Genomic DNA, 13,143 nt, shown 5'->3' with positions numbered 1-13,143 from the left:
AGAGGGGAGAAGAAAGGATGCAAAAATAGAGTGACGGGAGGAAAGTGTGAGGGAGTAAGAGAAAGACTTTTGCATTGGTAGACAGGACTATAAATAAGTCGTAGAAGAGAAACGATTAAAAACAGAGCTATCCACGCAAGCCTCATGCTCTTAAACAGCTATTAGTGTGTGTGTGTGTGTGTTGCTTGATGAGATGAGCACAGGAACAGATCTGCAAATGACATGCCTGTGTCAAAACACTAATACACAGAAAATCAGTCTTATAGACACAAGCCAGAGATCCATTCACACACACACACACACACACACACACACACACACACACACACACACACACACACACACACACACACACACTCAGTAATGTGTTCTCCTCATGCATTCTCTCAGGATTTTAAGAGGAGTGCAGAACAAGATGGCTTCCTGCCAATGTCTGATGGTTGACATCTACGCTTTTAATATTCTTTTATCTCGACTGACTTTTAGTTTTGTTGAATTATTGACCTCATGAAATGGCCTGACTAGCACAGTTTCTCTTGACATTTCCTGTTGATGTATTTCATGTTGAAAAGGCTGTCCATCTTTTTTAAATACCCAACAGGATTTACACTCGGGTTGGGCAAAAAAATCTATTAACACGGTATTTCTTTCCATATCATTCGCTACCGATATTTATCACAATATTAATTTAGCATTAACAGGGAAGGAACTGGGGAAGGAAACCTTGAGACCATTGTGCATGGTGACACTTGTCAAAAATGCCAGATTACACTTTTAAATTTAAAGTCTCCCTGTGGTGAAAATGCAGCTTTTAATGTTGTTTGTCTATGTGGTGTTTTTAATCTGCTTTAACACAAACCATGTGTAAATTCATAAGTCGACAGCATTGCTGAGCATTTTCTGCTTAAAACTGCAGTGAACCAAAGACAGTCTCAAAACACACGGTTTGAAATCGCTGGTGTTTCTGACGTCCAATCAGATCAACGTGTGATCGTCAACCAGTGGATCTCTGAGTGAGTGAGTGGAGGCGGGGCTCATTTGCATATAGAACCGCGTATACTAAATGAGGCAAGGGTGTCGAGTTACACATTTTCAACGTAAAAACCTGATTTTAGTGATCAAAGATGAGTTTTAAGGGATAAAGTGATTGACTACAGGAGGACTTTAAAGGTGCAGTATGTAACTTTTTCACTCAACTAAAGCATAAAAATACCATAATTTGTTTGCAGATATTTAGGAAACACTCTAAAAAATGCTGGGTTGTTTCAACCCAATTTTGGGTAAAATATGGACAAACCCAAACGTTGGGTTAAAAATATAATGTAAAAATTTAACCCAACTGCTGGGTTTGTCGATATTTTACTCCAAATTGGGTTGAAACAAACCAACATTTTTTTAGAGTGTACTGAGTTCACATACTTCTCAAAAACACTTTTAAATGTGCGTTCCATGTTGGAATGTCTGTTTTTGTTTTGATCTGTGTGACTCCGCCCAAAGTTCACCCAATAGTATTTCGACACCCCGGGATGCCAGTTGCCAAGAAACACATCGTATTGAAGCCAACAAACAAACTGAGTCAGAGATTGCAGATTCTACCCAACCTAAAAACCATCGGTATCAATCTAAAAATCTGAATCAACTCATCATCACAAGACAAGGCCCAGACAAAGCCCAGACAAAGCCCAGACTCTCCCCAGACAAAGCCCAGATGAACCCCAGACGAGGCCCAGACAAAGCCCAGACGAGCCCCAGACAAAGCCCAGACGAGGCCCAGTCGAGGCCCAGACAAAGCCCAGACGAAGGCTAGACCAGGCCCAGTCAAGGCCCAGACAAAGCCCAGACGAAGCCCAGACGAAGCCCAGACGAAGCCCAGACGAGGCCCAGTCGAGGCCCAGACGAAGCCCAGACAAAGCCCAGACGAAGCCCAGACAAAGCCCAGACGATCCCCAGACAGAGCCCAGATGAAGCCCAGACGAGGCCCAGTCGAGGCCCAGACGAAGCCCAGACAAAGCCCAGACAAGGCCCAGTCAAGACCCAGACAAGGCCCAGACGAAGCCCAGATGAGGCCCGGACGAGGCCCGGACGAGGCCCAGACGAAGCCCAAAAAAGTGACCCAAAAAACTGAGTTTTTGCTTAAAACGAACAAATGTCTGTCAGTGGATTCCGAAAAATAATATAGTTTTCCCTTTGAATAAAGTTTATATTTCTGATTCCACTAAAAGGTATTTGTTCTTGTTTTAAGCACAAATTCATGAATCAGATACTTCTAAAATGAACGTGTAAACAAAGCCAAAGCCCAGACGAGACCCAGACGAGGCCCAGACAAGACCCAGACGAGGCCTAGTCGAGACCCAGACGAGGGCCAGACGAGGCTCAGACGAGGCCCAGACGAAGCCAAGTTGAGGCCCAGACGAGACTTTGACGAGGCCCAGATGAGGCTCAGACGAGGCTCAGACGAGGCCCAGACGAGACTCTGAGGAGGCCCAGACGAGGCTCAGAGGAGGCCCAGACGAGGCTCAGACGAGACTCTGACGAGGCCCTGACGAGGCCTAGACGAAGCCCAGTTGAGGCCCCGACGAGACTCTGACGAGGCCCAGACGAGGCTTAGAGGAGGCCCAGACGAGGCCCAGACGAGACTCTGAGGAGGCCCAGACGAGGCTCAGAGGAGGCCCAGACGAGGCTCAGAGGAGGCCCAGACGAGGCTCAGAGGAGGCCCAGACGAGGCTCAGAGGAGGCCCAGACGAGGCTCAGACGAGACTCTGACGAGGCCCAGACGAGGCCCAGTCGAGGCTCAGACGAGACTCTGGCGAGGCCCAGACGAGACTCTGACGAGGCCAAGACGAGGCCCAGACGAGACCCAGACGAGGCCCAGACGAGTCTCAGACGAGTCTCAGACGAGACCCAGACGAGACCCAGACAAGTCTCAGACAAGACCCAGACGAGTCTCAGACGAGGCCCAGACGAGGCCCAGACAAAGCCCAGTCAGACCCAGACACATTGCTGGCCATAGTTCAGACGAGACCCTGAGGGGCTGAGGGTGTCACGTCGTTTGTGGCTGAAAACCACTAAACCACAACGCAGACATAACATCCAACCACATGCTGCTTAGGTATGAAGCCCCCGATTGTTTCTTGTGCCTCCGTTAAATACAGTTATTGAAAATCAGGACATGACGACAGAGAGTCCTCTAATAGAAAAGGTCTGCAAACATGCTGCTATCTGCAAAGAATTTTTTCAAGGATTAGTTCAATCCCAAAATTCTGTTATCAGATAATCACCTCTATGTCGTTCCGAACTGCTGTGAAACACAAAAAGAGAAATTTAAAGAATTCTGCTGGTCGCTTTTTTCCCTGCAAACGCACTGAATGGGAACTGAAGCTTCAAAAAGGACACAGATGCACCATTGAAGTATAAAAGTGGTGCACTGCAATATAAGCATGTTCTTCCTCTGTACTTCTATCCTGTATTACGGTGCAAATATCTAAACACTCTTAAATCAAGATACATTTACTGGAGAAGTAAAATGACGGAAATGAAAAACTGAAAAAATCGTCAAACTGAAGTGAGTTTGTGCTCAAAATAAGAACAAATATCTGTCAGTGGACTCAGAAAAATAATCTAGTTTTCCCTTTGAATGAAGTTTATATTTCTGTTTCCACTGAAAGGTATTTGTTCTTGTTTTAAGCACAAATTCTCTTTATTTTTATGCTTTTTTTTTCAGAAAACAATACCTCAAGTCATTTAGCTTCTCAAGTGTATCTTGAAGAAGTTTTAGATATTTTAAATAAAAAGCAAGACAAAATATTAAGCAAGAAAAACCTTGTTTGGAACAGACTGAAATTTAAGTTTATATATAACTCATTTACACATTATAGAAGTAGAATATCATGAACTGAGACTTTATGTTTTCAACGAATCAGTTGATTCAGTTTACAATACCAATCTGAATGATTCATTTATGATTTGACTTATAGCTCTGAATAAATAGTTCAGTCATGCTCGGCTCAAAGAACAACCGAAGTTCTGTTTCAAAGTCTATGTTTCAATGGGCATGAAAAAAAACAACTACTAGTTCAATTCTCCTTTTGTGTTTCACACAAGAAAGTCATCAAGTTTAGAATGTAAAAGATAAGTCATGACAACATGTTTTTAATAATGTAACGAATTTCAACTTCAAGTTATAATAGATTTAACTACTGTATGTAAGATTTAAAAAAACTAAATATAGTTAAAATGACTTGAACATGTGATTATACTAAATTTAAGGCACCATCTGAACTGAACAGAAATATCAATATTTCTCTTTAAGATTTGAAAACAACTATTACCTATCAACAGTGTAAGGCCAGTTGAAGACCTCGGCTAAGAACAATATATTGTTTTAATGGAGATCACAATGCAAGATTGGCGTCGAGATTGGAGATCATTAAAAATCTCAGTGAAAAAAAACCCTGATAAAACAAACTACTCCTCGAGTTCTGGCAGAGAGAAGCAAGACCTGTGGCTCGGATACAGCACAAGTGTTACACAAACCTTCATGTGAGAATGATAAGAGAAAATATAACTCATCCAAACACTCTGGTTTCCCACAGGGAGTTTAACATTAATGCTCATTACTTATCTGCCTCTCTTTATTCAACAATTGCGCAGTTCGGCCCAAGAGTCATCCACAGCACTCTTTCATCCACACATCTGATGCTTTGATTTGATTTCATGGAAAAGCTGATGTATTTAAACACTATTAAAGCTGAAATATTGGCTAACAGGGACCGGAGAAGACTTCTCTCTTGGGTTTATTAGTGTCAGAAGGTTCAGATTATAACGAACGAGTGGATAAAATAGGAAAGGAAATATATGTACTTTGTATCAATGTGTATTTAAGATATGATATGCTTTTAGGATTATGCTATATTTAGAAAATGTTCAATAATTCAAACTGTTGAATTGCATTTCTAAAATGAATGAGGAGCCAAACCTAAGTGGAATATGATTTCTGAAATCACACACTTGCATTTCAAAATGTTATTACATTTGATGTCAAATACTAAAAAGACCCGAGGTTAATCATAAAAAAAAATTAAAAAGAAGAAAATCTCAGAGTAAGGAGAAAAGAAAAGGCTCAGGGTTGAACGATGTCCATGTCTATTTCTGGTTCAAAACAAATTGAGCAAAAGTTATATTTTAATAAAAAAAATTACAGTGATATTTGTAATGCCAACAGTAACAGTGTTTTCCAAAGAAATTACTCCAGGGCAACACAAATGCCAAAAGATACAACAAAATATTCTCATTTTTATTCTGCACACATTAACTTTTAGCCTGAGGAATTCCCCCCCCCCCCCAAAAGCCCAACACACCTAACGTAAATAAAGCGACAATTAAATTCACATTAATCCTAAAGCGAGCGGCACCAGAGGACGATTTATTAAAGTCACAGACTGAAATCTGAGCGCATGAATACATTAGACTGCCTACGGCGAGGCGGGAGAGAGTTCACAAAATTAGGAAGATGTTAAGTGGCGTTTGGGTTTGAGTTTCGGGTGTAGATTTCAGGACGTTTCTCTGTCCTTTATCAAACAGACGTGCAGTGAGCGTAATGACCAGACGGAATGGGGGAAATTGCTTCAAAGATATCATGGATCATCAACACAGACTAAATTATTATTTTTTTTAAACAAAAGGAGAGGGGATGTATTGGTCTTTATTCCCCCATATTAAGGTGTTCACTTGTGGTCACTCCTCTCACAAGAGGACTTTAGCGTGTAGTGTTGCTGTTTGAGGATGAGTTCTTCTCTATATCAGTGTCAGTGTTTCTGAACTCCTGAAACGCCTCCATTGTAGTCTTGAGTTTCTTCCAGGGACGAACACGCCTCAAGATTCCTCATTATAATAATTCATGCGCAGAATAAAGGGGCGGGGCCTGGTTGAGTTAGTTAGTAGTGTGTTAAACTGGCGGTTATGGTAAGGGGCGGGACATTTCCCAAACACACTCGAAGCGCTCGACCAATCACAACACACTGCTCCAGCCGACCAATCAGAGCACAGTGTGCTTTTCAGAAGGAGGGGCTTCATAGAGACAGGAAGTAAACAGAGCGTTACTGACAGACTGGGAAGAGAGGAGCCGCAACAATGGAGAATATGAGGAGAATAATCAACATTCAAGCAGGAAAACCTGTTCTAGTCGAGCCTGAAAACTACAGCAAGACTTTGTAAAAGCGCATAATATGTCCTCTTTAAAATTGAAGCAGTGACATCTCAGATAAATGAGAGGCTCAGATAAATGTGGTCCTGTTGCGTGTAAAAGTTAAGAAACAGGAAGGAAGAGCTTTTTAGTCAGTTAAATGAACGTTCATCCAGCTTGTTGCTTTTGGCTGCTTCTACCAGCAAAACAAACTCTGATACAAAGGAAGTCACCCTTAAAATAGCTCAGCCCTGCTTGGGCTTCATAGACACGCTGTGTGGCCGAGAGAGGGTTCAGTCTTCATGAATACCAGCAGTGAACGAAACCCTCTCGAGCGTCGGGATTAACCTCTCCGCTTCACTCGAGTCCAGGGTCGAGCAGAACAATGCTGAATTTCACAGGGCCAGGGTTCGAATGTGTGCTTTTAAATCTAAAGTGCTGCTTGGCAAGACGCACTATCCTCAGAAACATGAGCTCGGGAAAAGTTCTCTTTGAACACGCAGTGTGAAGATCCATCACTTCCAGTCCCCTGACGACTCGCGCATGTGACATGACAGAAGCTTGAGCTTTTCCCAAAATGGACCTCGAGCCCTGACAGACTGAATTCTTTTAAATAGGCCATTTATGCCCTTTTCAAAGTCTACTAGAACATGTTTTCCTGCTTGAATGTTGATTATTCTCCTCATATTCTCCATTGTTGCGGCTCCTCTCTTCCCAGTCTGTCAGTAACGCTCTGTTTACTTCCTGTCTCTATGAAGCCCCTCCTTCTGAAAAGCACACTGTGCTCTGATTGGTCGGCTGGAGCAGTGTGTTGTGATTGGTCGAGCGCTTCGAGTGTGTTTGGGAAATGTCCCGCCCCTTACCATAACCACCAGTTTAACACACTACTAACTAACTCAACCAGGCCCCGCCCCTTTATTCTGCGCATTAATTACTATAATGAGGAATATTGTGACGTGTTTGTTCCCGGAAGAAACTCAAGACTACAATGGAGGCGTTTCAGGAGTTCAGAATCACTGATATAGTTATAGTTATAAATGTGATCAACTTAATGAATCCTTGCTGAATACAAGTATTCATTTCTTTCAAAACAAAGTCCTTTCACTTTGATTATATGCAGAAGAACGGCCAGCATATTGTGTTCCACAGAAGAAGGAAAGTCCTACGGGATTGGAATGACACAAGGTTGAGAAATGATTAGATTTCCAAGGAACTGGATAATACCCTTCTCTCACATTTAAAAGCATCCCGTCATTAACCAGCTGATAGTCTAAGTATGTGAGATTAGCAAGTAACGTCCACAAGAGGCTAGTTTCCCGTAACAAATGATAGAAGATCACCGTCAATCCTCAACAGTCTCCATGCCTGCTTCTGGGATAATCCCTGGACAAACAGAAGCCACCTTTGACTGGACAGGAATGTTATCGGGATACTCTCTTCCCCCGTCCCAGAAGAATGCCTCAGTGAAGTATATACCGGCCGCACACAGACCTCCACACCTCCACACACTCACTATCTGCAGTCTCTCCGGAGCGATCGGGAACTACTCCTCAGGCACGGCTCTCCTGATCAAGACCAGCGGACACACTTCATCTTCTGTCGGATGAAATATGTTAAATGCATCCTCATGTTCCTCGAGAACAATTATCCTGAAGCTCAATCCACTGGGACAAGCTTTTCGGTGACACTTTACAAATTATTTTTTTTTTTATAGGGACAAAGCACATCATAAATGTGTGAATAGTATAGACGTGCTCAAGAAAAAAAAGTTCACGAGACGGAGAGGCAGAAAGCACACCCTGTTTAATTTCTTAAAATTAAGAACGCGCCCGCGCGTTTGCCGACCCCAGAGGTTTAATGACCATTTGCACAAAATACACATTGTAAACAAGCCGGATTATAGCAACATTGCTCATTTACGTCCGCAGGTACACACACACACACACACACACACACTCACACACACACACAAACAATACCCCAAAACACTAAAATTACCAAGAAAAATGTTTACACACCCGATTCCTCGTAAGCCAATAAGGTTTCATTAGTTAACAATAGTTCATGTATTATGAACTAACAATGAGCAATGCATTTGTTGTTACAGTATTTATTAATGTTTGTTCATAAAAACACAGCTGTTCATTATTAGTTCACAGCTAAATGTTAACAAATACAACCTTTGATTTTAATAATGTATTAGCAAATGTTGAAATGAACATTAAGGGTCGGTTTCCTGGGCAAGGTTTACATTAAGCCCGGACTAGACCTTAGTTATATTAGGACTTTTAAGTAGTTTTTACAAACTTACCTTACAAAGAAAAAACATTACTGGTGTGCATCTTGAGACAAAACAATGGAAATTATATATTTTAAGATATGTCGTTTTAAGTTAAGACAACTCAAACGTGCATTTTAGTCTGGGACTAGACTTTTAGACTGTTCCGCCTAAGATTAATAAATGCTTGTTCAGTCTTAGTTCATGTTAACTAATGAACTGTATTGTAAAGTGTTTCCAGCTTTTCTTCTTCTCGTCCTGTTATATTTCAATGTGCCTGAAGTAGAGCTACCGAACAAGACAGCTTCTCTCTGCCGTGATCTATTAGCATCTTCTAATCGCCGCTGTGTTTTCCAGCGTAAAGTACATCAGCGAGGAGGAGAAGTGGCATTACTAATGTTAGCAGATGTGCTTATACTCCTTTCACTATATTTTATGATAAGCCAGTTACTCACTGGTGCAGAATCCAGACCGCATGATCTGCCAAACGGCTTTTTTATGAACTCTGACACTAAAATGTTCAAGTACGTCTCTCGATAGCATGCATGTCCTGGTAAAAAAGCTTTTTATTTTTCTTGCTTTCATGCTTTTTGTTTTTTAACCATTGCAGCATAATATTATTTCAGCTGAAATGCAGCCAGAAGAGATTTCGTATTCATATAAGTGTCTGGAAATACTAATCTGTGGCTGTTTTATATCCATCAGTTTAATTGAGTTGGACGGCGCTGCAAAATGAAGAAGAGAATGGAAACGCTGAGAGAAGCACGTGGGATTTGATCGTTTGGAAGGAACGCTTTTGATCAATTATGATTCTGTTCATGTTGCAGCCATAACTTCTGCTTAAAAACATCATGCTAGATTATTGTTTTAAAAAGGACTGGGCCACCCAATCCATCATTACATAACATTGAGTCATCACGTCAATTCAACAAAAATCAGCAGAGCATAAAACAGGTTACACTATATATATATATATATATATATATACACACACACCCTTAATGTAATCCATCATATTATAAAAGTGCGGTTTGTTTTATGAAAATAACCAGATGGATTCTAATCTCAGAAACTCGCAAGATCCCAATATTGATAAATATGAGTGTGTTTAGATGTAGTTTGTTGGTCTAATGAAAGACAATGTTAGGTGAGTTCGCCGTGCCGAGTAACGTTCGGTTGTTTCTGTAGATGTTTCTGCTTTAGAAGCAATTATCATTAACAATTTGTTGACTGGCCGGTCTATAAACCCATTATAATTGAACTATAATTATAATTATAGCGAAGTAAAAATTAAAGTAGTCATTTAAATTATCATCAGCGTTTTATCTATTATACAGGAATGTATAAAATTACTACACAAATGCATGCAGCTATCTAAACAAATTACACTATTTTTAAAATAAATAAATAAATCTACAAGGTCCAAATGTCTGAGACCACTAATAATAAAAAAAATTGTTTTTTGTTTTGAATCATTTAAATATTTATTTTAATAAATGTAATGGCACAATTGTTTTATTTCAGCTTTTTGGGCATTTAATAAATATTATTATCACTATTATTATCATGGTAACACTTTACAATAAGGTTCATTAGTTAATGTATTAACTAACATGAACTAACAATGAGCAATACATTTGTTACAGTTTTTATTAATCTTTGTTAATGTTAGTTAATAAAAATACAGCTGTTCATTGATTATTCATGTTAGTTCACAGTGCATTAACTAATGTTAACAAATACAACCTTTGATTTTAATAACATATTAGTAAATGTTGAAATTACTATGAACTAATAAATGCTAAAGAAGTATTGTCCATTCTTAGTTCATGTTAACTAATGAACCTTATTGTAAAGTGTTACCATTATTAATATTATTATTAAATTAAATTCACATTTATTTGTATAGTGCTTTTCACAATACGTTTCAAAGCAGCTTTAAATGCATGAAGAAACTGTCTAAGTTATGTATTTCAGAAATGTACATATACAAATCACAGTTAGCTAAAAAATCTTAAATTTAAACAATGTAATGATTTAAGGCAGAAACAATGAGCTCATTGAAGTAATGCATACGTGTTTGTTAACAAAAGTACTCATTATGTTTTAATCAAATATAGCAAGTAATTTAGTGTATTTAATTCCCATCAACTTTGCTTAAAGGTTATGAAAAACAAAAGCAGAACCCTCTCAATCATATGTTGCACAGTGAACACGCGGATGCTTTCGGAAAGCATTAGAAAGTTTCTGTTATCTGGCCGGACAGCTAAAGTTAAAGTTGAGAGATTCTCCTTCAAACGCTCCCGGGGGTCCGGCTGACTTCCGGCTGACGTCCGGTCATTAAAGAGACAGCGCATCGATACCATCTGTGTGACTGACAGCGGTCATCAGCTCGACGTGTGGAGTCTGAACATCTGTGAACCCAGCAGCCGGCGGTGGAGCGAGACACTCCTGAACACCGCGTCGTGTTGATGTAAATCAGCTCCTGACAGCTAAAGTGCCCAGCGTAATGCTTTTAATAAGACAGCTCTGTTATTGTAAAAGCTCGTTCTCTGCCTTGTTGCAAAACCCGCAGTGCAGTGACCATAAAACTCGTCCTCGCAATCTGAACATCGGCCAAGAACGCAGCGCAGAAGAAACATCTGAGAAGCTTCACTGTTGTCTAAACAACTCCAGACGACAATCGAGCAGCCGGAGCGTCAGGAAGAAGAAGCGCTGATCCCTGTCCGGTTCACACTCACACACACTTCTGACGGATACACTGAGCTACTCAACTAGATAGATAGACGATAGATAGTTGGATAGACAGACAGACAGACGGACAGACAGACAGACAGACAGACACTGTATACATATATAGATAGACAGACAGACAGACAGACACTGTAGATACATAGATAGATGGATAGACAGACAGACAGACAGACAGACAGACAGACAGACAGACAGACAGACAGACACTGTAGATACATAGATAGACAGACAGACAGACAGAAACTGTAGATACATAGATAGACAGACAGACAGACAGACAGACAGACAGACAGAAACTGTAGATACATAGATAGACAGACAGACACTGTATATACATAGACAGACAGACAGAGAGACAGACAGACAGACAGACAGACAGACAGACAGACAGACAATGTAGATACATAGACAGACAGACAGATGATGGATAGACAGACAGACAGACAGACAGATGATAGATAGTTGGATAGACAGACAGACAGATAGATAGATAGATAGATAGATAGATAGATAGATAGATAGATAGATAGATAGATAGATAGATAGATAGATAGATAGATAGATAGATAGACAGACAGACAGACAGATGATAGATTGTTGGATAGACACACAGACACACAGACAGATGATAGATAAACAGACAGACACTGTAGATACATAGACAGACAGACAGACAGACAGACAGACAGACAGATGATAGATAGTTGAACAGACAGACAGATGATAGATAGACAGACAGACAGATGATAGATAGACAGACAGACAGACAGATAATAGATACGTAGATAGACAGACAGACAGACAGACAGACAGATAATAGATACGTAGATAGACAGACAGACAGACAGACAGACAGCCAGATATATAGATAGATAGACAGACAGGTGATAGACAGACAGACAGACAGACAGATGATAGATACGTAGACATACAGACAGACAGACAGACAGATGACAGACAGATACATAGATAGAAAGAGCGATAGATGGAATCTATATTTAGAAGTGCTATCTATTATCTAAATGTAATCAATTTTGAGGGTCAACAAGTAAAAACATACAATTTTATTTTATTTTTCTTCAAAAAAGTACAAATTTAAGCAAATAATATCTGTGAACTGTGCGTTTACTCGACTCACAGCCGCACATTCACAGTCTCACTGTACACACTCTTTAAACACACTGTATCTGTCCTCTCGCTGCTCTTCTCAGCTCACCAAACCATGAACACAGTCTAATCGCGCGCACAGATGATCATAACTCATAACTCATAACTCATAACTCATAGCTCACCTTCTGCAGCCACTGTGTGTAGTTCTCCATGACGTGCTCCAGCTGCTGGATCTTCTGGCTGGAGAACTCGTCTTCGGGTTGAGGAGCGTCTCGCTGCAGAGCGTTGGCGTTGTACGCCGTTCCCGATTTGAACTCTCGACAAGCTCCCGCGTCGTTCTCCGGGAGGATGAAGGTGTAGCTGCACTGCCCGTGCTGGACCCGGTGGAGTCTCCGACTGCTGTTGCTCTTCCCCGTGGAGCTCCTGAGTCCTTCTTCTGCTGCTCGCCTCTGATCGGCTCCGGCACAGTCTGAGAGAGCCAGCAGCGCCGCCAGACACACACACCGCCACACACACCACATGTCCGGAGCTGGAGGAGTGTGTTCAAGGGTTCGCTCGGGTCCGGTAGTCCAGAGTCAGGTGGAGTCGCTGCGAGGAGAGATGTTCACGTGTCTGGACCGGCGCCTGGAGCTCATTATTGATCCGCTCACCTGCTCAAAACACTCCAAGAGCTGAAGATCTCGGGAGAAGTGAAGCTTTGAGAAGCTGCATGTGAGACGCAGTTATGAGGAAAGCATGGAGATGTAGTCTGGAGTTGTCAGACCTCCCCTGGCGCTCGCTCGCTCTCTCTCTCTCTCTCTCTCTCTCTCTCTCTCTCTCT

The 13,143-nt window shown here is 41.1% G+C and overlaps 1 protein-coding gene across 1 annotated transcript in view; it reads right to left on the bottom strand.

Annotated features, from left to right (window-relative positions):
• angpt1 (angiopoietin 1) overlaps positions 1 to 13,143 on the bottom strand; it is an 84,063-nt gene that overhangs the window by 70,650 nt on the left and 270 nt on the right. The window contains exon 1 of the mRNA XM_079591404.1: positions 12,506 to 13,143. This exon is cut by the window's right edge and continues 270 nt beyond it. Within this exon, the coding sequence (XP_079447530.1) occupies positions 12,506 to 12,844 (339 nt within the window). The 5' untranslated portion in view covers positions 12,845 to 13,143. The remainder of the gene's footprint in view (positions 1 to 12,505) is intronic.

This window comes from Phoxinus phoxinus (assembly GCF_949152265.1).
Source record: "Phoxinus phoxinus genome assembly, chromosome: 19".
NCBI classification, from domain to species: Eukaryota; Metazoa; Chordata; class Actinopteri; order Cypriniformes; family Leuciscidae; genus Phoxinus; species Phoxinus phoxinus.
The sequence above is the reverse complement of the archived record's forward strand: the minus strand, read 5'-3'. Positions and strand labels throughout refer to the sequence as shown.